This window comes from Papio anubis, chromosome 5 (assembly GCF_008728515.1).
Source record: "Papio anubis isolate 15944 chromosome 5, Panubis1.0, whole genome shotgun sequence".
Lineage (NCBI taxonomy): Eukaryota > Metazoa > Chordata > Mammalia > Primates > Cercopithecidae > Papio > Papio anubis.
In genome coordinates this window covers 149,251,746-149,279,527 of record NC_044980.1, presented here as the reverse complement: position 1 = coordinate 149,279,527, position 27,782 = coordinate 149,251,746, and the positions used below count along the sequence as shown (strand labels likewise).

General features: G+C 39.3%; 1 protein-coding gene across 3 annotated transcripts in view; it reads right to left on the bottom strand.

Annotated features, from left to right (window-relative positions):
- SGCD (sarcoglycan delta) overlaps positions 1-27,782 on the bottom strand; it is a 438,666-nt gene that overhangs the window by 142,558 nt on the left and 268,326 nt on the right. For all 3 annotated transcript variants that reach the window (XM_009209470.4, XM_017960078.3, XM_021940234.2), the window contains 2 exons: positions 19,252-19,339; positions 13,507-13,626 (listed from right to left, as the gene is read on the bottom strand). In XM_009209470.4, coding sequence (XP_009207734.2) covers positions 13,507-13,626; positions 19,252-19,339 — 208 coding nt within the window. The remainder of the gene's footprint in view (positions 1-13,506; positions 13,627-19,251; positions 19,340-27,782) is intronic.

Sequence of the window (27,782 nt, the reverse complement as noted above, 5' to 3'; positions counted from 1 at the left end):
AAGAAGAGTCCACTGATAGAAGTCATAGAGTGTGGTGAAGACTGCCTGAATTTAGATCCTGACCCTGCCATGTGCTCTCTGTGGAACTTTGAGCAAGTTATTATACCACTCTATGCCTCAATCTGCTCATCTGTTAATGAAAGTAAGAAGCCTGGCTGGGCATGGTGGCTCATGCCTGTAATCCCAGCACTTCGGGAGGCTGAGGGAGGTAGATCACTTGAGGCCAGGAGTTTGAGACCAGCCTAGCCAATGTGGTGAAACCATCTCTACTAAAAATACAAATATTAGCCAGGCATGATGGTGCATACCTGTAATCCCAGCTACTCAGGAGGCTGAGGCACAAGAATCGCTTGAATCTGGGAGGTAGAGGTTGCAGTGAGCAGAGATCACAGTACTGCACCCAAACCTGGATGACAAAGCAAAAGAAGGAAGAAAGGAAGGAAGGAAGGAAGGAAGGAAGGAAGGAAGGAAGGAAGGAATGGAGGGAGGGAGGGAGGGAAGGAAGAAACGAAGGAAGGAGGGAGGGAAGGAGGCAAGGAGGGAAGAAAGGAAGGAGGGAAGGAGGCAAGGAGGGAATGAGGGAGGGAAGGAGGGAAGGAAGGAGGGAAGGAGGGAAGGAAGGAGGGAAGGAGGGAAGGAAGGAGGGAGAGAGGGAGAGAAGGAGGGAGAGAGGGAGGGGAGGAAGGAAGGAAGGAAAGAAAGAAGGAAGGAAGGAAGGAAGGAAACAAGCTTGTATCCTCCTAACAGGGTTATTGTGAGGATCAAATGCATTTATTCAGGGCAAGTGATTAGTTCAGCCCCTTACAGAGACTAAGCACTCACATACGCTAGCTATATTTATGTTGCAGCAAAATAGTAAAAGCTGAGCCTGAACTCACTTGAAAGTTACCAGGAGCTTTGTGGCAAAATGATTTTGCTATCATAGTCTTGGGTCAGTGGTTCCCAAAGTGTAGCAGGCATCGGAATCACCTGGATGTCTTGCTTCAGCACAGCTTACTGAGGTCTATCCCTGAGTTTCTCATTCAGTAGCTCTGGGGTATAGCTTGAGAGTTTGCATTTCTAACAAGTAGACCACAGCTGATATCCTTCCTCTCAGGACCATATTTTTGAGAACCATATGTCCTAGTGAGTTGGGGGAATAGTGGAAAGTCAGCCTGGCCTTCAATTTCTCCATTACTTAAGGTCCAACTGGAGAATACATATGATAGTGAGACCAGCCTTACTCACACATGCATGAAAAGGGCTATGTAATAATTCCTAGCCTGTAAAAGTGTTTTCTGTTTTGGCCCTGACTATGTCAACAAAATCTACTGATCCAAATGTACTTGATACATGAATACCCTTACAAGTTTTAAGCAAATTTCTTTTGTGAACACACAAGGGCTGTGTCCAATTTCAGGATTTGATAGATCCTCTGAAACTCAGCTATTACCACAATCAAACAGCAAGATGGCTGACTAGAGTTGTCAGGTGCTTATCTTCCCACAAAAAGAGGAGGCAAACAACAAACAAAGAGCTATATTTCAACTGGAGTGACTGAGGAAGTACGATGGAGATCACTAGGGCAGTGGCAAGATCCCTGTGGAACATGGAAACCCAGGAAAGCACCATAGAGAGAGGAGCAAAGCACCCTACCTCTGCCACATTATCTCCTTTACTGGGATTAACTTGCAGCCAGGAGGGATTTTATTTTTAAGGGAAAAAGTAAGCTGGAGACCCCCAGTGGTCCTTATTACTGCTACACACACCTGTAGTCGTTGCTGCCAGAGAGTTCGGTGGTCTTTGTAGGCCCCGAATCCAGTTTGGGGAGTTGAGGTCATGCAGGTGCACTGCCCCAGAGTAGGACTCTCCACTGTGTAACCTCCATCCACTGTGACCTAAGCTGCTACAGCACCACAGCATCTTAACAATGGATCAACTACCAGAGTGCACGCTGCTCTGGAGGTTGGTAGCCATTGCCTCTCTCCATTTCTGAGGCACTGCCATTATACCACCATACTCACATGGGTAGTTACAGTACCACAACCCTGGCTACTAAGAGTGTAGGCTCAGTGGAGCAGCTGAGATGCTGCCTTAAAATCCATCCAGCACCCTTACCCCCACACAGGCAGACCTGCGTGGTGGGAAAGGTGACACACAGCTGGCTGACCTGCTGTACCTGCACATGTCCAGCCCAACAGTCAGCTTGCTGGTGGGCCTGCCAGTAGAAAACCTTGTGAGTAACCAGCCCATAGTACCCAAATGCACCAAACCCAGCCGCCAGTCCAGTACCTCCAGCTCTCAGCAAAATTTCACTACTGCCATCACAAACTCATGTACCCTAGGTCACTGACATAATCACAGCTATCACTGACAAAGATTTCAGCTAAAGAAACTGCACAGAGGCTATGTTACTGGGTCCACCCAGAACCAAAGCCAATGCACCATTCCCAACCAACATCCTAGGATGCATCTATAGGAAAAAGTCTCTCCCTGCAAAAGCTACCCCACAAAATTGAAAACGGTGACTATTCCACTAGATGCACAGATATCAACATAGGGGTACAAGAAATATAAAAAAGCAAAAGAATACCTCTAAAAGAACACAATAATTCTCTAGTAACAGACCCCTGCAAAAATAAAATGTACAGAATTCCTGAAAAGGAATTCAAAATAATGATCTTAGGAAACTCATTGAGCTACGAGAAAATACAGACCAATAATTCAATGAAATAGGAAAAAATTCATCTTCTGAATGAGAAATTCAACAGAGAATATTATAAAAATCCCAGAAATCTTGGAGTTGAAAAATTCAATAAATGAAACCAAAAATATGACTGACAGTGTCAATAACAAATTTGGTTAAGCATAAGAAAGAATTTTTGAACTCGAAGACAGGTATTTTGAAGTAGTCCAGTCAAATAAAAAGGTTTAAGAATAAGCATGAATAAAGATAGCCTACAGGATTTATGAGACACTATTAAGTTAACAAATGTTTACATTATACAAATGCCAGATGGGGAAGAGATGAAGAAAGGCACAGAACACTTATTTAACAAAATAATAGGTGAAAACTTCTCACGTCTAGAAAGATATATGCAAATCCAGATCCAGGAAACTAAAAGATTCCCAATTAGATTCTACCCCAAAAGATTCTCTCCAAGGCACATTATAATCAAATTTTCAAAAGTCAAAGCAAAAGAGAGAATTATAAAAGCTGCAAGAAAAATGTGTCAAGTTGTAAATAAGAAAATATCTAATAGACTACCAGCAAATTTCTCAAAGAAACCTTGCAGGCCAGGATAGAATGAAATAATATATTCAAAGTGTTAAGTGATAATAACTGCCAGCCAAAAAGAACAATAGCCAGCATGCTGTCCTTCACAAATAAAGGAGAAGAAAAGACTTTTGCACATAAGCAAAAGCTGAGGGAATTTGTCATAACTTGCCTGGACTTACAAAATATCCTTAACTATCCAAACTATCCAAACTATCATGAAACACGGGAATGTATAAAGCTCACTGTAGAAGTAAATTCATAATCAGACTCAAAATACCCTATTGCTACAGTGGTACTATGTAAATCTTTCAATCCCTTAACATGAAGGTTAAAAGTCAAACAGTCAAAAACAATAACAACTACAATTAGTAGTTAAGAAACACACACACATATGTATATGAAGTATATATTATACACATTATGTATATATGTGTATAGTGTGTATCTATGTATAGTGTACATATAATTTTTATATATTATACATATAAAATGTGTATATATGATATGTGTATATATATAATGTATATATATTTAATGTATATATAATGTATATATTTTATATATACTAATATTAATGTATATTTTAAGGCAACAAAATATCAAAAATGTAACTTTTTGGCAGGGAGGAAAAAAGTCTAGAGTATTTTTCATGTGACTGGAATTAAATTGTTACTAGCTTAAAACAATCTATTGTAACTATAAGACTTCATGTTAGCCCCATAGTAATCACAAATAAATTACAGCAGATACACAAACAAGAAAGAGAAAGAAAACAAAGCTTAGCACCACAGAGAACCACTACACTACAGAGGGAAAAAAGAGAGGGAGTAAGTTCTCATCTATCAAAAATAACTTTGAATGTAATGGATAAAATTCTTTAATTAAAATATATACAGTGACTGAATGGATTAAAGAACAAGACCCAATTATATGCTGCCTACAAGAGAGTCACCTCATTATTAAACACATAGACTGAAAGTGGAGAAATGAAAAAAGACAATCCATTCTAATGGAAATGAAAAGCAAGCAGAAGTAGCCATACTTATATCAAATAAAGTAGACTTTAAGTCAAAAACTATAAAAAGAAAGTAGAAGGTCATTGTATAGTGATAAAAGAATCAATTCAACAAGAAAATGTAACAATTGTAAATATAGAAACCCAATATGAAAGCACCCAAATATATAAAGCAAATATTACTAGATCTAAAGGGAGAGATTGGCTCCAAAACAGTAATAATAGAAGACTTCAGCACCTCACTTTCAACAATGGAAAGATCACTTATACAGAAAATTAACAAAGAAATATTGGACTTAAACTGCACCATAGACCAAACAGACCTAATAGGCATTGGCAGAACATTCCATCTAAAAGCTGTAGAATATACATTCTTTTCAACTACACATTAAACATTCTCCAAAATAGATCACATGTTAGGCCACAAAACAAGTCTTAACAAAGAAGATAAAGATTATATCAAGCATTTTTTTTTTCTGACAATGGTATAAAACTAGAAATGAACTAGAAGAAAACTTCAGAACTTTATGAATACATGTAAACAACATTCTCCTCAATAAGGTAACAATGAAATTAAAAAGGAAATTTAAATTTTTTTGAGAGAAATAAGAATAAAAACACAACATGCCAAAGCCTATGAGACATAGCAAAAGCAGTCATAAGAAGGAATTTCATAGCAATTAATGCCTATATCAAAAAAGTAAAATGATTTATATTAAGCAATCTAAAGATACACTTCAAGGAACTAGAAATGTAAGAACAAAACCCAAAGTTGGTAGAAGAAAGTAAATAATAAAGATCCACTAGAATTAAAAAATAGAGATTAGAGTTAAAAGATCAATGAAACAAAGTTGTTATTTTTTTGAAAATATAAACAAAATTGACAAATGTTTAGCTAGACTAATACAAAAAGAGAAGACTCAAATAAAATCAGAGGTGAAAAAGTAAACATTACAACTCATACCACCGAAGTAAAAAGGATTATTATATATCTATATGACTATCTATCTACCAACAAATTTGACAATCTAGATGAAATAATAAATTCTTGGACCCCATACAATCTAACAAGACTGGATTATGAAGAAATAGACAATGGGAACAGACCAATAATGAGTAAAGAAATTGAATCAGTAATAAAAAGTCTTCCATCAAAGAAAAGCCCAGGACATGATGGCTTCACTGCTGACTTCTTGCCAAACACTTAAAGAAGAAATACCAATTCTTTTCAAACTATTCCATAACATTGGAGAAGAGGAAACACTTCCAAACTCATGTTACAAGGCCAGCATCACCTTGATATCAAAACCAGAAAAGAATACAACAAAAAAAGAAAATTATAGGCTAATATCTCTGACAAACATAGATACAAAATTTCTTAACAAAATATTAACCAACTTAATTTAACAGTAAATTAAAAAGATTATTCACTATGATCAAGTGGGATTCATCCCAGGAATGCAAGGATGATTCACCATCAGCAAATCCATAAGTGTGATATATTATATTAACAGAAAGAAAGACAAAAACATAGGATGATTTTAATACATTCAGAAGAAGCATTTGACAAAATTCAACATCCAATTGCAAGAAATTCATCAAATTAAGTATAAAAGGTATGTACCTCAACACAATAAAGGCCATATACAAGAAATCAACAGATAACATCATAATGAATGGGAAGTTCCCTCTAATACCAGGAATAGGACAAGAATGCCCACTCTCACCACTTGTATTCAATGAAGTACAGGAAGTTGTAGCCAGAGAAATTAACCAAGAGAAGAAAAGCAAGAACTAAGATGGGAAAGGAGAATCAGAGTTGCTTGTACTGTTTGAAGGTTATAAGATTTTATATATAACATACAGAAAACCCTAAAGATTCTACACTGCAAAAATTGTAGCAAATTGAAATCTAGGAGTGATAGTTTTGTCAGTAGGGGTCAGGACATCAAATGGACATACCTACAAATCAAGCATTTTCTATATACTAACAGTGAACTAATGAAAATCAAGAAAGCAATCCATTTAAAATAGCTACAAAAGTAAAGATACCTGTAGATAAGCAAGCAAGGAGTTAGAAAGATCTCTATGTAGAAACTATACAACATTGATGGAAATAAATTAGAAGGCAATAAATGAAGAGGACTCCATATTTCACAGATTGATTAATTCTTTTTTTTTGGGGCCAGGTCTGCCTCTGCTCATGGGCTGGAGTGCAGTGGCGGATCTCAAGCTCACTGCAAGCTCCATCCTCCTGGGTTTTACACCCTACTCCTGCCTCAGCCTCCTGAGTGGCTGGGACTGCAGATGCCTGCCACCTGTGGCTAGTTTTTTTTGTATTTTTTAGTAGAGACGGGGTTTCACCGTGTTAGCCAGGATGGTCTCAATCTCCTGACCTCGTGATCCGCCCGTCTCAGCCTCCCAAAGTGCTGGGAATACAGGCTTGAGCCATCACGCCCGGCCAGATTAATTCTTAAGTTGTTAAAATTTCCACTACTAACCAAAGTATTCTACAGATTTAATGCAATCCCTATCAAAAATACCAACGACATTACTCACAGAAATAGGAAAAAAAAATTTAAAATTCATCTGGAACCACAGAAGACTCTCAATAGCCAAAACAATTGTGAGCAAAAAGAATTGAACTGCAGTCATTACAATTCTAAACATACTACCAAGCTATAATAACCAAAATAACATGGTATTTGGCATAAAAGTAGACCCATACACCAATGGAAGAGAATAGAGATCCCAGGAATAAATTCACACACCTACGCCAATTGCCTTTTCACAAAGTTGATAAAAACACATATTGAGGAAAAAATAGTCTCTTCAATAAATGGTGCCAGAAAATTGGATATCCACATGCAGAAGAATGAGACTAGACTTCTACCTCTCACTATATATAAAAATCATGTCAAAATGGATTTAAAGATGTAAATGTAAACCCAAAACTACAATACTAGAAGAAGGCGTAGAGAAAATACTTCATGACATTGGGCTAAGGAAGGATTTTTTAGGTGAGATCTCAAAAGCACAAGCAACAAAGGTAAAAATATGGGATTACATAAAACCAAAAAGCTTTTTCACAGCCAAGGAAACAAGAGAATGAAGAGACAACTGACTGCATGGAAGAAAATGTTGACAAATTATACATCTGACAGGAGTTAATATCTAGAATACATGGGTAACAGCAAAAAAACCAAAATAATCCAATTTTAAATAGGCAAAAGACCTTAATAGATATTTCTCAAAAGACATACCAATATTTAACAGGTATATGAAAATATGCTCAGCATCATTAACCATTTAAATATAAATGAAATGCAAATGAGGTACCATCCCTCTCCAGTTAGGAGTATTATCAAAAAGACAAAAGATAGCAAGTATTGATGAGGATGTGAAGAAAAGGGAATCCTTAACATTGTTAGTGGGAATATAAATAAGTATAACTACTACAGAAAACAGTAAGAAGGCTCTACAAATAATTAAAATAGAACTACCGTATGATCCAGCAATCCCACTACAGGATATATACCCAAAGTAAATGAAATCAATACATCAAAGAGATGTCTGCAGTTCCACGTTTACTGCAGTACTAGTCACAATAGTCAAGACTTGGAATCAACCCACATGGCCAACAATAAATACATAAAAAAAGAATAAAGAAAATATGTTATGTGTACACAACGGAATACTATTCAGCCATAAAAAGAATAATATTCTGTCATTTGAGACAAAATGGGCAAACCTGGAGGACATTTTGCTAAGTAAAATAAACCAGACATACAAAGAAAAATACCACAGGATCTCATTCATATGTGAAATTTTTAAAAAGTTGATTTTATATTAAATAGAAGTTGAGAATAGAAAGGTGGAAGTTGATTTTATATTACATAGAAGTTGAGAATAGAAAGGTGGTTACCATAAATTGGGAGGGGATGGAGGAGAGAAGGATGGGGAGTTTGGTTAATAGGTAAAAGTTGCATTTAGATAGGAGAAATAAGTTACGGTGTTCTACTGTGCAGTAGGGTGACTATAGTTAATAGTAAATTATTACAAAATAGCTACAAAATAGCTACAAAACAGGTTTTTGAATGTTGTCATCAAAAAGAAATGTTAAATGCACAAGGTGTTGAATATGCTAACTACCTTAGTTTCATCATTATATGATGGATACATGTATCAAAAAATCAAATTGTATGTTTGCCTGTGATGTGTTGATCGGAAAAAAAAAATCGGTTACCAACAACAGTTAGTGTGTACTGAATGCTTACTGTGTTGCACACACTGTACTACTAACTCTACACACACTGTGCAGTTCAGTACTCCCAACAGCACAGAGCACCAGACATTATTACCCTATGTCACAGAGTTATAAGAGGATCCCTAGAACGGTGAAGCAATGTACCCAAAGCACTATCTGACAACAGAAACCAGGATATATAGTTAGCTACAAAACATGTGTTTTTAGTTACTCAAATGCATGGCTCTTGGTTGCTCTGTTTCCCCCAGGAAAGTCATGCATGTATGAGAGATCAGTGACTACAGTCTACCTACATTTACTCCTCCTATATGTTTTACAGAATAAAAGTTTCCAAATAATTGAACTTCTAGTCTTTTTTGCCATGCTATTCAAGATCCCTTGAAAGTGCTCAAGGTTGTCATTGTCCGAAAAACTGAATAGGTGGGTGTGGTTTTCCAGAGAAAAAATTTTAAAATTGTTCTGAATCCACAAGTAAAGCTACTACATACAAGAGACATTATGTTTTTTAGGTCTCTACTGCTTATTTCTCCTCTACTTGCTATCAACTTAAATAATTGACTTTTCACATAGCATTTACTTATGTTTCTTATATTCATTCTTCCTTCCCTTTGTTATTTTGTTATTTTTTTTCTCTTTGTCTATGCAAATGGAAACTAAAGCTTAGAGAGAAAACATACTTGAATACGGTCACTCAGCTCCTATGTGGTCCTGATAAGGAAAAACCCACCTATGTTAGATGCTACCATGAAATGTGCAACCAGATTCAAATCTCCCAAGAGTTTATATGGTCTGACAACTCAAAAAGACAAACTTCTCATTATGCTGAAAATGAAACTGCCTAGACTTGTCATTCCACACCATATGGCTAAATCCCAGCTGACAGGAAGCTCATTTCTGCAACACACTGGGCTCATTTCACTGAGTAGGTTGATGCAAGATTTGTGGGGTGGTCATTTCCAAGTCTTTTTAGCAATGATAGCAGCAGTGATATTTATTTTGATGCTTCCTTTCTACATTTCACATAAAAAAGCAAATGTTCCTAATGATGAAGAGAGACAGATTTTATGCTGCATTATTCTCTAAATGAAATACCACAAACATAGCTGCAAACAACAACGAAAATACCCACCTGCTTTGAAGTGACCAAAAACTATCATCATTTCTCAGGCTTCAGTCTAAGTAACTATGGAGTAGGGCAGGATAGAGGTTAAGTTCTGAAGTGATACCATCACAGAGTTTTGTATGTTAAGATTAAGCCAAAGTGTTTGGACGTTTAAAATTATCCTGTGTCTTTGCAAAGTCAGATGTTAAAGTTAAAGTGGTGAAATGACTCATGATGCACCAACGAATTAACAGGAAGTGCCAAATTCACTCGGATAGAATGATCTGGGTGTGAGATGACACCATTTTTTTCCCCAGGCATTTTTTTTACAGTTGGTACAGCAAAGTATTCTTTTTTTTTTTTTTTTTGAGATGGAGTTTCACTATGTTGCCTGGGCTGGAGTGCAGTGGCAAAATCTTGGCTCACCGCAACCTCCACCTCCTGGGTTCAAGCAATTCTTCTGCCTCAGCCTCCCCAGGAGCTAGGACTACAGCTGTGTGCCACCACACCTGGATAAGTTTTGTATTTTTAGTAGAGATGGAGTTTCACCATGTTGGCCAGGCTGGTCTTGAAATCCTAACCTCATGATCCACCCACCTGGGGCTCCCAAAGTGCTGGGATTACAGAGGTGAGCAAGTGCACCTGGCCCAAAGCGCTCTTAAACATGAGGATAGCTCAAAGTCTCTGGGTTTCCCTCCACACCAGCCAAGAATTAAAACAGAAAATGCCATTTCTACAAAAAGAGAAAAGCATAAATTGTGAAAAAAGGAGGTCTTAACATATTTACATGTAATGAAGTGCACTGAGGCTGGAGTCTATAGGCAGGGGTTTGAACATGGGCACTACCACTTACTGGCACTTGATCTTGGGCAATGTTCCCCTTCTGAAAATGAGACCAAATAGAGGAGGCAGCAAGTATAGGGCTTTAAGGTAAAGTCCTCTATGTCCAACATGCCTGGTTGGGAATTCTAGCTGTCAGCCATGCTTTGGTTCACCTTTCCCTATGGCTCAGCTCAACTGTGTCATCTGTAAAACAGGGGTGATAAAAACGGTGTCTACTCCACAAGGTGTTTCTGAGGTGTAAATATAATAATGCATATCAGGCACAGTACCTAAATCATAGCAAGTAATCAACAGACTTTTTATAAAAAGATTATCCACATAAAGAGCTTTAAAAAATTAGTTATAAGTGGTCCCCAGAGGATACAGAGGTGGAAAAGAATCAAACTATACTAAGACTCCAATGTCTCAACCTTTCCCTTTCAAATCCTCACTGACATGGTTTGACTGTGTCTCCACTCAAATCTGATCATGAATTGTAGCAACCATAAGTCCCCATGTGTCATGGAAGGAACCCAGTTGGAGGTAATTGAATCATAGGGGCGGGTTTTTCCTATGCTGTTCTCGTGATCATGAGTAAGTCTCACGAGATCTGATGGTTTCATAAAGGGTAGTTCCCCTGCACATGCTCTCTTGCCTGCCGCCATGTAAAATGTGCCTTTGTTCTTCCTTTGCTTTCTGCCATGATTGTGAGGCCTCTCTAGCCACTTGGAACTGTGAGTCCATTAAACTTCTTTTTCTTTATAAATTACCCTGTCTAGGGTATGTCTTTATTAGCAGGGTGAGAACAGACTAACACACTTGCCTACAACCCAGATAAATCTTGGTCCTTTATCTATTTTATTTATTGGGACTATGTATGAAATTTTATTTTTAAAAGCTTTGGTCACTGGAAAACATTGTTTAAAAATGTCTTCTCTAGGTAACTCTAATTTTACAGATATAAAAAAGCAAGGCCCTGAAAGACAAAGGGAGTTGTTTCAGATCATGCCACAGGTTGACCACTGATAGGATTAGATTGCACCTGGCTTTATCGTCTTTGCACCCTGCATTTTTGGCTCCATTAAAGCCCCATAAGGATGGTCACTTCCATCTTTTGACTATGCTGAACTCATGATGGCCAGGATGAGATTGGGACAGGAGAGTATAATGGGGCCAGTAAGAGTGTTAGGGAAGTCAGGGGCAAATACAAGTGTGAGAGTCGGGGGTGAGGTGATAAAATATATGTTCATACATGTACATATGTGTGCATTTGACCATGATAGGCATTCAAGATCCACTGAATTTGAGAGGCTGGCAAAATATCCAGGTGAAGAAGATCCAGAATTCAAGGAAGATACTAGGCTGGAGATGAAGCTCTAAGAGTCATCCAGAAAGGAAATTAGACATGTATGTGTACTGAGAGAGGAAGAGAGAAATAGACCAGACAAGCTGATTGTGGGAGGAGGTAAATACCAATAAAAAATACAGGAGTAATGGAAGACAAAGAAGATGCAGAGTGCAAATAATAATGCAGAGATAAATATAATTTCAAGTAAAAGTACCTTATAATAAATAATACTAATAATTTAAGATAATAACACCTAGCACTTATTGGACACTTAGGATTTTGGCCAACTCAGTACTTTACATAGATGATTTCATTCAATCATTTTAGCAGTCTCAGAAGATAGATACTTCTATTATACCAATTTTACTAACAGGTAATCAAGCAGGCACAGAGAGGTTAGATACTTTGCTAAAGGTTACACAGCTAGTAAAGGATAGAAATTGGGTTAAAAATGGGTTAATTCTAGAGCCTGAGATTTTAATCACTGTGCTACAGTGAATCTCAGGGAGCTAAAGAAGGAAAAGTAGCATTAGCATTAATAGTAATAGTAGTACAAGCAGTAACAGTAGCAACAGCACCTATGGTTGACTGAGTACTATTTTGTGCTAGGGGCTGTGATAAGTGGATGTAACAGAGTCTCATTTAATCTTAGGGACAACTTAAGATGGGAGATGTTCTTAGCCTTAATGAGCAGAAAAGGAAACTGGCTCAGTGATGCCAGCAACTTGCTCAAAGTCACAAAACTAGTGGGTGACAGCAGGAATTAAAAGCCAGGTCAGCTTGAGTTCCAGGACCCTTAAATCACCATGCTAGATCATTTCAGTGTACAGCCATCAAAGATTCATTTGTTATGTGCTCAAATTCAATAATTCCAACAGTGAGATCATAGAAATTTCTGCAAATATTTTTGGTAACGAATTCCCAGTGTTTTCACCAGAGCTTCTAATTCAGTAAATCAGAGTTGGAACTATGAACCTAAACCCTTCCAAAGTTTCCTAGATGATTCTTCAGTTGCAACCAGGTTTAGGAATCGCTGTATCATTTATGCAAGTCTGGAATGCATCAAGCACGACTGCCAGTCTGTGAGTACAGGATGTGCTAAATGAGACTTCTTTGGATAAGCACTCGTTCTCACACAAAGCTCAGTGTTGAAAGATGTGCCAAAAAGACTTGACAGCTTGAGAAATTTCCACTAGGGGACAAGACTTAGAGAGGTTCAACTGCCTTGTTTTAAAAGAATCCAGGAAACTGGCCTAAATCACTCTTCTAGACACCATTTGTCTTAGTCAGTTCAGGTTGCTGTAACAAAGTACCATAGCCTGGGTGGCTTATAAACAACAGAAATTGATTTCTCATAGCTCTGGAGGCTGGAAGTCTGAGATCAGATACCAGCCTGGTCAGGTTCTGGTGAGGCTCCTATTCCAGGTTGCAGACTGCTAACTTCTTGTACCCTCTCATGTCAGAGAGGGATCTCTGGTCTTTTCATCCCGTTGGAAGGACACTAAGCCCATTCATGAGGGCTTCACCCTTATGACTTAATTACCTCTCAAGGCTCCACCTCCTAATACCATTAACTTGGAAGTTAGGATTTTGACATACGAATTTTGGGAGGACACATCCTGTTCGTAACACCATTTTGCTTCTCCTCTAACATGTACATAGTAACATCAAACAAGTTAAATGATTTCCTTACCTAAAACTCGTAATCTTTCAGCTCCTACTACCACTTCATTATCGTCTGCAGAGAAGAGCAATTTTCCAGAAACAGTTTTTACCTCAAACTTTTTGCCATAAGCTTCTACAGCCTTTGGACCTGAGAGGAGAGAGAGGAGACAGGGAGAGAGAGAGAGAGAGAAACAAGCAAACAAAAAAACCCCATTAGTCTCATCACTTTGACTACAAAAAGCTTTTCATAGAACATACACATCTAACAAGATTGCATGGGAGTTCAGTGTTCAGTGGACTGGTTTTCAAAAGCTGACCATGAAAATCAGTCTAATGACTTTAGCCAGGTCTTGTCAATTACTTTTAATAATTTATTCTTGGGCTATAGTTTTGAAGACCACCAAGCCCTTCCTCCTAACTAATCCTTGACTGTGATTTCCTTCAGCTAACCACCAAATTACTGTCAAATAGCTGTGGATTTTTGCTTGTATATATCAAGGCACCAGAGGCTCAACACTTCTTGAGGCAATCACATATCTTTGGCCCTCCCTAATTATCAGAAAGAACTTTTTAAAATTCAGCTCAAATGTGTTTAACTTTGTACCCTTAACCTACTGGTTGCATTTGACACCAAGAGAAATCTATTTCCTTAGTATATAGATTATTTCCTAGCAGAAATGGTTATTGTAATTAATTGTCTTAGAAGTTGTCCAATCTTTCATACTAGGATTTTGTTCAGTGAAAACTAAATTTAGATGGTCTATCAGATGCCAATGGATGCTGTTCTTGAATGTGGAGCTATAATACTGCACAAGGAAGTCAAGCCCCTGATTCCATAGCATCTATATTCTGATGGACACACACCAATATACATTTAAAATTTTATTATTAAACCATAAAACTGCAGAAAGTTTTAGGTACTATGCAAAAAGTAAAACAGGTTGATGAATTAGAATTTTTAAAAGAAGAAAGCATTCTAATCTATCTGAGCTAGATCTACTGGATCTACCTGAATACCCGAATTTCATGAGGTTCTCAAAAGCTGGTCTACAGAAATGCACAGGAATAATGCAGGAGTATAATCATTCTCACCGAACCTAGCTCAGATCAAAAGAAATTCATCTCTTCATCTAGAAGTTCCTACAGAAAAATATTTTAGGGAGGGTAGAGTCTAGAAATATTGTATTTTTTCCAAAATTGTTCAGAAGATTCTGACATGGAATTGTTTTCTTTCTGATATTTCTCAAAAGAGTGTCACTTAATAATAAATAGCAATGAGAGAGTCCCAGTGCCTTTCAGCCAAGGACCACTAGGAACACACCTGCTGTTGAACAAATTGGGTTTATTACTCACTGCAGTGAGGGACAACATACAACATAAGGAAAACCATAGGGCATCTCAGAAAGAAGCCATGAGAAAGGACTTCTCAGAGGATGTGACCTTATATTAGATTATTTTGGGGAACATTGAGGGAAATAAGGCTTTCCCCTGGATTAAATACTATCAGGAAATGGGAGTAAATCTTATCTAGAAGAAAGATAGACCAGGGAAATGCTAAAAATGTGGCGAATAAAGAAACAGAGTCACTCATATTAGCCAGGAGAGGGGGATGTTTGGTCTTTTTTGTGATCTGGAAAATGTTGATAGTTTTGCTATGTACACACATGACCAGAGTTGTGTTTGTGTGTTTGTGTTGTGTTTTGTCTTGATCCACCAGGGCCACTGAACAGCCTTGATTGGTGCGCGTGTTCTGTGAAATTATATACATTGAAGCAGGAAAATGCTAAGGCCAGGGTGATAGTGCCAGCCAGCCACTGGGCATCTGGGGTGGTTTTTCTCTTTGTCAAGACTGTCAGACTAGGAATCAGAAGACACGAATTATTTCTCATCTCAGTCTTATTCTGTGGCAACATGATTTGGGGCAAATCATTTGATCTTTCTGAACCTCAGTTTCTGCATCTATAACACTGGACTATCACTGCCTACTCTATCGACTCTATAGAAAGTTTGAAAGGATTGAATGACATTGTGTTTATAGAAAGAAATCTAGGGTGGTAAAGTGCTGTGAGTGTAGGAAAGAGTGGACATCCCCATTCTACTGCAGTGGTGACAACACATGGAAAAGAATGCATGATGAGTACTTACTAGTGCACTTTTCCTACTCACATAATCACGTCTATTAGGCAGACCTCATCCCTTGCCAGTATGTCCACACCAGCCCTCTAACACAAAGAAGGACATTGGAAAGGCTCCCTAATGAGTAGGAGATTGAAACAGCAGAGATAGGACAGCACGTCCAAGCATCATGGAACCTGGAAGTCATCTTATCTGACCACTTTGATGCTGCAGATGAGAACAAATGGCAGCGTGGTGGAGGGCTCTCACAAAGTTAGAGACAATGGCAGGTCTGGGTCTGGAATGGAGCTCTGAGAATTATTCCACAGAAGGCAAGGGGTATTTATTTGTCTAGGAAGGAGAAGGGGTCTGGGGCCAGCACATCTGGAACATCCAGGAAATGAGCTCTGTGAGGATAAGCAGAAATAGAAATAGAAAACTGGAGACAAGAGCCAGAAGGAAATCTTGAAAGAGGTGAGATGTCCAGTGAGGGATTTGACTTCAGTTTTTCTGCAAAGGCTAAGATGCAGCTCTCTTCTTGATGGAATCAAAACCTTGAATAAAATCTACATTATATTTGTCAATGCTTTAGGGTTATTACTTTATTTTTGTGAGGAGGTAGATTGAGAATGGGAAGTTAATGAAGTACTAATGAATGAATGAATGACCTCAGGATAGGCACAGGGTGAGCAGAGTTTGCCCATTTTTGATCCATTCATATAAAAAAAGCGGTTGTATAACTTGGGGACACACATGCTTGGACTTCTTCTCTGTGGACCTGGGCAGTATCATCAACCTGGTCCCTGAGGAGTTAAGGACACCTTCCTGTGTTACTTTGAACTTACGAACAGCTGTGAGGCATACAGGAGCATATACTAAAGGACTATAGCAGTATAGAAAGTATGCTTCAGCAATCAGAGAACACAAAGTACAATTAAGTTATCTTGCTTTCCAGGGCTTCACAGAACACAAAGTGGAATTTACCAAGAGCCACAACCATTTGGGTATCTAAAGCTCAGTAATTGGTAATTTTAGCCAAAACCCCACAGAGCAACTGCTGACTCAGTGGTGCAGACCGCTTGTCCTTTGTTGATTTCACCTGGGGCTGCCAAATTCCCTGGACATGGCTGGAATCCTTAAAAATGACTCTAGAGAAAAATGCACATGGAGCTGGAGACAGCTCAGGAGGTCACATGTTGAACTCACTGTTCTCCAGGATGGAAAAAACCACTATTACTAATGTGAAACTAATCTTGAGTTAATCCCCCTCTGTGTAGTCTATGTGTGGAGTCCCTCCTTAATTAATCTCCTAAACAGGGAGGAGAACTGGAGTCCCGTCAGGATGCATTAACAGTCTCCATGAATCTGGGAGGTGCAAAGGCCTGGTGGCCTTCAAACCTAATTTCTCTCCCCAACTCTCTTAATACTAGGACCCTTCCCCACTCCCTCATGATGCTGTCCAAAGCATCTCCACTGCTTTCCTCCATGTAGGTAGGAGGGTTCCCCATTCAGACCCACTATTGAGATACTAAATCAGCAGCCTGCCTTATGGTCAAATAGGCATTTGTGTTCTAATTTGAGAACTTAACTGTCATGTGAAACATTGTTTCCTGTGAAAAGACTTCCTGGACATCTAACATTAGAATTGCTAATGGGTTTTTGAGACATTCTTTAGGTAAGTAAAATTCTTTATTCCTCAGGATTGCCTTCGTAGACCTCACTACTGAGAAGACAGGAGTGATTTGTTTTCCAGTAAGTACAGCACCCAGCACAACAGGCATTAGAAGGTATTGTCTGCTGGGATGGCTGGGTGCTTTTCCACTGTGTGCATTAATGTAATGTAAAAGGAGTGTATTGAAGGAAAACTTTTAAGGGTGTATGTGCTGCATGTGTGTGTATTGTGTGTTTAGAATGATGTTTTAAACATATCTATTATCTTCTCCAGAATTCATCGTAGGGAGACAGAAAACAAACACCAAATATTATTGGAGGGATAGAGTCAAGAATAGTGACATAGGAGGAGGGAGAAGGAGGAAGAAACAAGGGAAGAGGGGAAGAAGAAGAGAGACGAGAGGAGAGAAGGGGAAGCAGAGAGATAAAGGGGTGAGAGGAGAGAGGGGAAGGAAAAGGGAGAGAAGCACTGAAAGGGAGAGGAAAAGGGGCGTCAGAAGAGTAGGGAGAGGAAGAGGTGGGGGGAAAAATAGACTGACTCACTCTTTTGCTGAGTAATAGTCATTTGGGCAGTTCCAGCTTTATCAAAACAAAATCTCTCAAGTAAACCAAATCTCTCACTACAAATAAATGGGAAATGATCAACAGGCTAAATAAGTTCCTTTTGAATGTGAAAATCTGGGAGCTGGAGGTTGGATTTATTACCCTCCTGGAGCCAATTTTCACACAAGCTGCTTAAATCATTGCTTACTGAAGCTGTTTAATTATTTAGCATTGTGACTGTGGACCAGATGTTATATAAGCAAGGCGGAAGATCCAGTCACACGCTGAAACAACATGTTTATGGATTATGGGCTCTGCCGGGCAGCAGTTCCTTCAATCCCTGAGTTTCTTGATTGGCGGATGGTCCAAATCACCCACTGGCTGTGAATCTCTAGATATCCCTATGCAGCAGTCCAGGGGCAGAGTGGGAGTGAGGCTGTCTCACCAGGAGTGAAGACTCTGGGCACAAAGGTACCTGTTTCCCCATGGCTTATTAGTGGGTTCCAGATATTTTATTCACAATAACAGTAAAGTTTCAAGGCATTTGGGTAACTGGCTTCTCAAAATGTCCATCTGTATACTTTTCTCTTATCCCTGAAGCCAAACAAATGGCGTTTTCTGTCTGTAAGTATAACAATGCCATTCACGCATACATTCCTTTTCCCTTCCACTGTGGGGGTGCATAATGCCTCCCTGTTCACTGCTTACAGAGTGGGCATTGATTGTGCTACTTAACATGTTACCAAATCATGAGGTCCATGTTTATCATTATAATCATGATTGTGAATAACCAGTCCTTGTTTAGATTTCAGGAATTTATAGCTTAAAACCCAGTGGGTGTTTTCCACAGCTGTTAGACGCAGATCTGCTATATTAAGAGGAATTACACACAAACATACTCAGTAAAGATACATCCACATCTTGCAATTGAGTTAGGTTCAAAGTCAGCACGTACAGCAAATATGGCATGGGTTCAAACTATAGTTAAAAATCCCTTTCACAGCCCATAAAGTATGGTCCCTGGCTTTGTAGATACTGCGTTCTTCTCTCAACCAATCCAACACGGCCTGTTTTTCCTCCAGCACTGGAGCAAGAAACTTTTCCTTGGTTGAGCACCAGATGAAGCAGCTGGCTTATATTTAGGGGCCATGTTCTGTGAAAATCTGCTTAGAAAAAAAAATTTTTTTTCTTACCCCACTAAATAGGTAGCAGTTTTTTCCTTAGCCCACTAAGTAGGTATCATTAGATTTCATAAGTTTAAATTGTGTACAGATGGAATTCTACCCTCTAGTAGAATCACGGAACACATGCTACATTCTCTTTCTCAACACAGTGTGTTAGCACACTTTATTTTCAAGTTCATATGGTGTTTTCTTTGACCATTAATTCTGTTTTCTGAGTGCCTAGCATGGGCCAGGCACTGCTAAATTCTCCCTTTTCTTACCTGTTATAAGCTGAGTTAGCACTTTAGTCTGGTCATTGAGAATGTTCACTGTAACATTTCGGGCAGACTTGAAGTACAGGGCATTACCCTACGATAAGAAAATAAGAGAAACACATGAAAATGATGTATTTCTAAACAAAAAGAACTGTCATTACAACTCTCTGCTGAAATGGCTTTAGCCAAGTTCCAATCAGTGTGTCTTTACTCGAAAACTCCAAATGTTTAATGATCCCTACATACATGATAATTAATTAGCAACTATCTAAAACAGATTTCCTCCAAAGAAATACACACATACACACACACACACACACACACACACACACACACACAGTATAGATTCCCCCAGAACACACACACATTATTATGTTTGAATCAGAGACAATTAAGACACAAAGCCCATTAGATCTTACTGAAAATATTAGTTAGTCTTGGTACAAAGAATGATCGGAAATGAATGATAGTCTCCTAATGTCATCCTTTCTCCAAAGGAGTCATGCAGAGTCCTTACAGAAGAGCAGGAAGGTTCTGTAAAATACCCAGGATCTGCCCCTCAGCCGTACCCACCAACTATAAGAATCCTTTGTGGAGATGTTTGCAATGCATGCAGAAAATCCCAGGAGATGTGATGTCCCCAGGTATGCCTCTGCCTGCCTTTTCTTCCTTTTCTTGTCTCCAGATTCCTCTTCCTACAGGCCGTCTGTGCCTGTATCTACTCTGCCCTTTATCTAAAGGGCTCCCCAACTCTTTCACACAGTGGTACACATTTCTGAGCATGACTCAGAATAGGACTTGGCCCCCCCCCCCCTTTTTTTTTTTTTTGAGACGGAGTCATGCTCAGTCGCCCAGGCTGGAGTGCAGTGGCGCGATCTCGGCTCACTGCAAGCTCCGCCTCCCGGGTTCACGCCATTCTCCTGCCTCAGCCTCCGAGTAGCTGGGACTACAGGCGCCCGCCACTAGGCCCAGCTAGTTTTTTTTTTTTTTTGTATTTTTAGTAGAGACGGGGTTTCACTATGTTAGCCAGGATGGTCTCGATCTCCTGACCTCGTGATCCTCCCGTCTCGGCCTCCCAAAGTGCTGGCATTACAGGCGTGAGCCACCGCGCCCGGCCGCACACGTTTTGTTGAAAGTCCTGACACTGAATATTTTAGGTTTCATGGGATGTATGTCCCTGTTGTAACTACTCAACTCTGCTGTTTCAGTGTAAAACTTGTCTTAGGCCATACATAAACAAAGAGGGTATAACTGTATTTCATTAAATATTATTCATGGAAAATGACATCTAAATTTCATAAAATTTCAATTTTATACTTAAAATTTAATATAAACTGAATATGCCATGAGATATTATTCTTTTTGTGTTTTGTCTCTCCCTCCCATCACTTAAAAACATGAAAACCATTCTTAGATCACTGGTGATACAAGAAGAGGCAGAGGGTTGAATGTAGCTCAAAGGCCATTGCGTGCCAACCCTTGGTTTAGAAGTTGTCATTTTCTTAGGGTAAAGCAAAGCCAGAAATTAAAGGATGAATCTCTGACAAAGAACATGGAAAAAGGAATCTGGCAGCCATTCCTATCTTTCTGAACCTTTGTCACCATATGGTATATACCTGCCTGAAAATTCAATAATAACTCAATGCATTGAGCCCCACATACCTAAAAATCATTGTCCTACAAGTTGTGAGCAAGCAGAAGGTAGGCAAAGCTCAGTCTTTACCTTCTAAGTCTTATATTCTAATGGAGACTAGGAGATGGTCACAAATATGCTAGGCAGAGAATAACAAGAGTGATTACGGAGCTACAAGATGTTTGGGGACTTCCCTGAAGGATGAGATTACTCTCAGCTTTGGGCTGTGGAGTGGGAAGCAAAGAAGAGTTCCTGACGGAATGAATACTTGGGCTAAGCCTTGAAAAGAATAGACACAATTGTATCTATTGAAATGAAAAAAGAAGGTCATGGAGGTAAGAAAATTGTGGGTTGTTTAATGTCTTTTTCCTTCTAAAACTGGTGGGGATGCAGACTGGATTGACCAGTCCAGTCCAGCCACCTGCACACGGCAGAATGGCAGCCAACACCCATCCCCAGGTGGCTTTCAAAAGTGGAGGAAAGGGGAGGGAATGTGATATCACTTCAATCAAGATTTATGCTCTCCTGGTATGAAAGGTGCAGATTTTGATATTTGTATTTGATAGCAACCATATCATCACAGCCTGTTTTGATATGATGTGGCTGCCAGAAGTTACTTACCTTAATAATCCTAGAGTGTAGTATATTTTCCTTGCTCTCTGAAGAGCTAACAATCTGATCTGGGAATTCAGATAAATAGTGAAAACCACGAGATAGCACACAACAACTCCCACATTCAGGAAAGGCTTTGAACTCTCAGCGTGGCTGGAATCCTGAGGGAAGACTAACCAGAGGAAAGCTCAGCTGGTTTTCACCTTTCCTCCTAACAAAAGGGCAGGCTGATCACAGCAGCACTGTTTCTATCTAACACTAACTTAGGTAACAAGTTAGACTGACCTTGTAAAGTATATGTGCAGAGTGTGAGCTTTGGAGTCAAACAATTTAGGCTTTATAGCAACTCTACTTCTATGGTAACTGTGTGGCCTTGGGTAAATCATTTCTCTTTTAGTTTCTGCATCCGTGAAATGAAGTTAAAGGCTACATAATGATGTTGAAAAAAAGACCCCTCAAAATCAAGAAAAATAGGTGTAAAGTACCTGCAATGACTCTAGAAATACTTTAAAACTATAAACAAACAAACAAAAGCTACATTAGGTGAGCTCCTTAGAGAAATGGCTGACACTAGTTCTGGGGCAAGAAATCCTCAACATGAGGCTGCAGCATCTTTTAATGCCAGAAAGGAAGTGTTTAAAAAACAAAAAACAAAAAACCTTACAATCAGGGGTATGTCAAAGCGACACAGAAGACAATCGAAAGAACTCTCAACAGCTAAAGCTGAAAGCATTTGAGGAACAAAACAAATAATGCAGTATTGCATTATAACCCAGAGCATAAAATAAATATCCATGAGTGTATACAGATATAAATGAACAGATAAAAGAGGATGAATAGTCAAATCTACCCAGATAGAGGAATTCCAAAAAATCTACATGGATGAACTCCTCACTCCTTAATGGTGATTTGTGCCTAGTATCTTCATTTCTAAGAGCACCGTATAGAAAGGGAAGTAAAAGAGTAATTTTACAGTTGAGATATCTGACCAACACTACCTCAGCCAGCTGACCAAAATCAACATGAAGACTGGTATATTATGTTGATAGCATGCTCCCTTCATATGATAAAAAGACAACGGCACTTTGCCTCTGTGTTCTTCCTCCTCGACATTCATAATCCCCATCTAAACATGAGGAAATAGCAAATATCAATTGATGGCCATTTTACAAAATACCTTACCAGTACTCTTCAAAACTGTCGAGGTCATCAAAACCAAAGAAAATCTGAGACACCATCACAGCCAAGAGCGTAGGGAGACATGAGAGCTATACATAACGTGGATAGAAACCTTGGACAGAAAAAGGATATTACTTAAAACAAAACAAAACAAAACAAAAAAAAAAACCAAGGTAATCGAAATAGAGGGTGGACTTTCATAATAATGTATCATTATTGGTTCATTAATTGTGACAAAATTCACCTACCAATGTTAGATATTAATAGGAAAGCCTGAGTTTCGTATGTATAGAAACACCCTGTACTCACTTCACAGTTTTATGATACATATAAAACTATCATAAAATATAAAGTATTTTTATATATAATTGAAAGCTGTATTAGGCTGCAAAATTCTAAGATCTTGAGTTTCAGGAAGAGACCTTGGAAAGGACCCCATCTTTGAGTAGGCGGGGAGTTTCATACACTGTGGACAAACGATTTCACTTTTGATCACATTAGAAAATTCTCCCTTATACTGAGACAAAATATATTTCCATGAGATTTTGCCTTTGGAAATACTAAAGGAATAGTCCATGGGTCCTCTCACAGCAAGTTCTTCACCCAGGGCTCTCTCTGCACAACCATTCTTCTGGAAGGCTCGCAACACTGGGTAGTCAGAATGCAGTGACTTCTCTGCAGTCATTATCCAAAGGCATTGGTTGCAGTGATCTGGGTTTACTAAAATAATAGCAACTTTGAATATCCCCTGGAAAAAAACTGACTTCTACAAAGTAAGATTGGTCATTAAAATCACTTTCAAAGGATAGTTTGTTTCTCTTCAGCAAGCATCAAATATCTCTACTATTAACATTATTATTTTCGATAGGATGCTTTGTCTCTGAATTGATCCTTTTAAAAGCATAACAAGTTACTGAACAATACTATAGTACAGTTATTTCTATTTTCTTGGAGTCTCTTTTTATAAATATGCTTGGGTAGATTTCTATTGTTTTGAAAGTTTTCTTCCAGTCATGAATAATGAAGCTACACTGTGAAGCTCTTTCTCAAAATAAGCTGGGAAACAGTCCAGTTTTCCCATTGTAGCATTCCTATTCAACTACTCTCTGCACTGTGCCCAAATTTGGGAGCATTTTGGTCTCTCTCAATACTTCACTAAGTTTAGCTGTTTTGTCTCAATGATTCCTTTGAGGGGTCATGTTCATCTGTCACCACTGCAAGGGGACTGCCAGCTTTGCTAGTGCCCCACATATTCTTGGCACCCATTAGGCTTTCAATAAATATTTGCTGAATAACTGAATGCTCAGATCAAATTAAGAGTCAACAGAGAGTGAGAGTTGTCAACAAAAGAAATAATTAAAGAAAGGTTGACAGTAACTGTCAGTTTTCAAAAGGCAAGCCATTAAGCATGAATGATGTGATAATCTAAACATAGAAAACTTAGTGTGATGGGAGGAGGCCATATAGATATACAGCCAGCAAATATTTGTTCACTTCCTAATGCAGTGCAAGGAATGGTAGAAGATACAAATTAGACTTGAGATGTTGAGTCTCTAGGTGACAGAAAGAAGCAGCAGCACACATTATTACTCAAATTCTTGCAGACATAAAGGTCAAAAGATGCCTGGAATCTATGCTGGTCATGTAGCACTCATCTGGCATGTGGTAGTGAATGTGCCCCAACTGCCCCTCATTAATCCATTGTATTAATATTTTCAAGTATCTTCTAAGCATAAAGCACTGTCCTCAGGGCTGAGCAGGTAGCCCCTGGTCTGCTAGAGTTTACAAACTACTAACGGACATAGACACTGAACTGAGTTCTGTAAGTGATCATATAATTGGAATCTCAATGTGTGCAGTGAACACAAAGTAGAAGGTGAAATGAGATCACACGCAGTGAGACCTCCTCTAACTCAGGTGGTCACGAAAGGCCTTACTAAGGGAAAGACATTTTAGCAAAAATCACAGGGATGAGTGAGAACTGACTAGCTGAACCAGAAAACAAAGAACTTTTCAGACAGAGACACAGACAAGTGTATTTGGCCCTCTGCGAAAAAGAACTTGGTATACTTAAGGGACAGAGAGCAAGACTATGTGCTTGGAGTTTGATGCTCAAGGGAGAGAGAACAATTTAACATTGCCCATGCTGTTCTTTGATGAACAGAAATGTTTACTTTTGATGTAAGAAAACATTTGTTTCTCCTAATGGATTGTGTCTTGGGATTTTTCACAAAGAAATCCTTTCCTTTCCTAGTTAATTCTATATATTTTCTTCTATCAACATCTGAGTTTTACTTTTCATATTAAGTCTTTATTCTCTCTGAAGTCTACTTCAGTATGTACTTACACAGGAATTCAAATGGAAAGCAGTTTCCTCAACACTATCTACTGAACAATCATTATTTTTTCCCCACTATTATGTGGTATCACTTTGGCACATATTAATTCCCAAATATATCTGAGTCTGACTCAGACTTGTAGACTGTCTTATTGTCTATCTATTCTTATACCAATGCCATATTATCTTTGTTTCTGTGGCTCTGTGGTATGTCCAGATATCTGGCAAGTCTATCTACCCATTTTGCTTTTATACTCCATTTTGAGGGTTTTGAGCTTTCTTCAGAAATGATAAGTCACTGAAGAGTTTTAAGCAGGAGAAGGTGTGAACTAATCATGATCACTCTGGTTACCTTGTGGGGTCTGCTAGAAAGAGAAGTACATGGTTTGAGAGGCCAGGTATATTATTGTAGTCACCCAGCTAAGAAACAATAGCCACCTGAACTGAAGTGGAAGTAGTAGAAGAAAAGTTACATTTTTAGAACTGGCAGGGGTTGGTAACTAATGGGGCTTGGGAATGAGAAAGGAGGCAGAGTGAGGGATAACCCTTGTATTGCTTGGCAATTGGAGAGGCAACAGCCATTTACTGAGCTACAGAGCAGGAGGTGAGGGAGTGAATATTTGAAGGGAGAGTTTGGTAGGTGGGAGGTTTGGGGTTTGAAGGTTTAGCTTTGGAAATGTAAAGTGTGAAATGCCTAGGAGTCTGATGTATTAGGGTGCACAGTTGGCATTTCCTTCAATCCTACATCATGTCTTTTAAGTTTCTCTGTGCCTTCTACAGTATACTAAAACTCCTTTATAAAAATGTTCACAATTACACTATCTCAGCTGTCAACTCTCACAATATTCTGTGCATTTCCATGTTGACTCTTTCTGGCAGCTTAAAATTTGCTTTTTGCTCTCTCTAGACATCATCAGTGGGGCTCCTCTAAGAGGACAGACATATTAAAACATAATTGTTAACGTAAAGGTAGTATCTCAAGGCAAATCTCTCATAATTTGAAGGTTACAAAGAATTCAAAGAAACTTCTCAGGAAGTGAAAAATCAGTGGTTCTCCTACTATGTGTATGTGTGTTTGTGCACATGTGTGCATGCACGCATGCACCTGTGTGCGTCTGTGTGTGTCCAAAGGATAGTGGGGAGATGGACTTGAATTACATACATGTATCTAGGAATAAGGAAATCAGAAGGAGACATAAAGTTTTAATTCTAATTTGCTGGTCAAGCTTCCTGAAATGCAGCAAACTGCATAGGAGAAAAAAATACCGATACATTTTCTTCTTTAGGGGTAAGGTCAGATAAGAGGATTAACTGGGATGCCCTGGCTAAGAATGGCTTCCTCAACATCCAACCCAAGAGCCCAAAGTAACGGAGTGTAACCTGGACTCAGTTCTGTGGGAGTGCAGTTGTCACAGAGGTTGCTTTTGGGTATGTAAAGAGGCAGATGTTTTATCCTTACATGGCTGTGATCAGGAATGCTAGAGCTCAATTGGTTGCACTTTTATGCAACCATCACAGTATCAGGAACTATAACAGGAGTATAAAAGGTAGTCTAGATCTTTGTTCTGCATTTAGAAAGACAAAATTAACACTCATATAACAATCCCAAACCCCTGTGAGATCAGAGACAGGCTGGGAAGGTGGCACTTGACAATGAACAATGCACTCTTCTGTTTCTCAGGTGACAATCTCATCTTCACAACATACAAAACAACATCTCTGCTAACTGCCTGAGCCTTCTTGCTAGCATTTTCCAGTGTTCTATAAAAAACTTTCCCATAATATGTAAGTAGCCATTCTTAAAATATAAGCTAAAAAAATTTAAGCCCCCAGGTCTGTTCCAAGATGGCTGAATAGGAGCAGCTCCAGTCTGCAGCTCCCAGCGTGACTGATGGAGAAGAGGGTGATTTCTGCATTTCCAACTGAGGTACCTGGTTCATCTCATTGGGACTGGTTGGACAGTGAGTGCAGCCCACAGAGGGTGAGCTGAAGCAGGGTGGGGCATTGCCTCATCTGGGAAGTGCAAGAGGTTGGGGGATTTCCCCTTCCTAGCCAAGGGAAGCCATTTCAGACAGTAACTGGAAAAACAGGACACTCCCACCCAAATACTACACTTTTCCAATGGTCTTAGCAAATGGCACAGCTGGAGATTATATCCCGCGCCTAGCTCAGCAGGTCCCACACCCATGGAGCCTTGCTCACTGCTAGCACAGGAGTCTGAGATCAACCTGCGAGGCAGCAGCCTGGCAGGGGGAGGGGTGTCCACCATTGCTGAGGCTTGAGTAGGTAAATAAAGTGGCTGGGGAATCTTGAACTGGGCAGAGCCCAATGCAGCTCAGCCAGGCCTGCTGCCTCTGTAGACTCCACCTCCGGGGGCAGGACACAGCTGAAGAAAAGGCAGCAGAAACTTCTGCAGACTTAAACATCCCTGTCTGACAGCTCTGAAGACAGTAGTGGTTCTCCCGGTACGGTGTTTGAGCTCAGAGAACGACAGACTGCCTCCTCCAGTGGGTCCCTGACCCCTGTATAGCCTAAGTGGGAGACACCTCCTAGTAGGGGCCAACTGACACCTCATACAGGCAGGTGCCCCTCTGGGGTGAAGCTTCCAGAGGAAGGATCAGGCAGCAATATTTGCTGTTCTGCAGCCTCTGATGGTGACACTCAGGCAAACAGGGTCTGGAGTGGACCTCCAGCAAACTCCAAAAGAGCTGCAGCTGAGGGACCTGACTGTTAGAAGGAAAACTAACAAACAGAAAGGAATAGCATCAACATCAA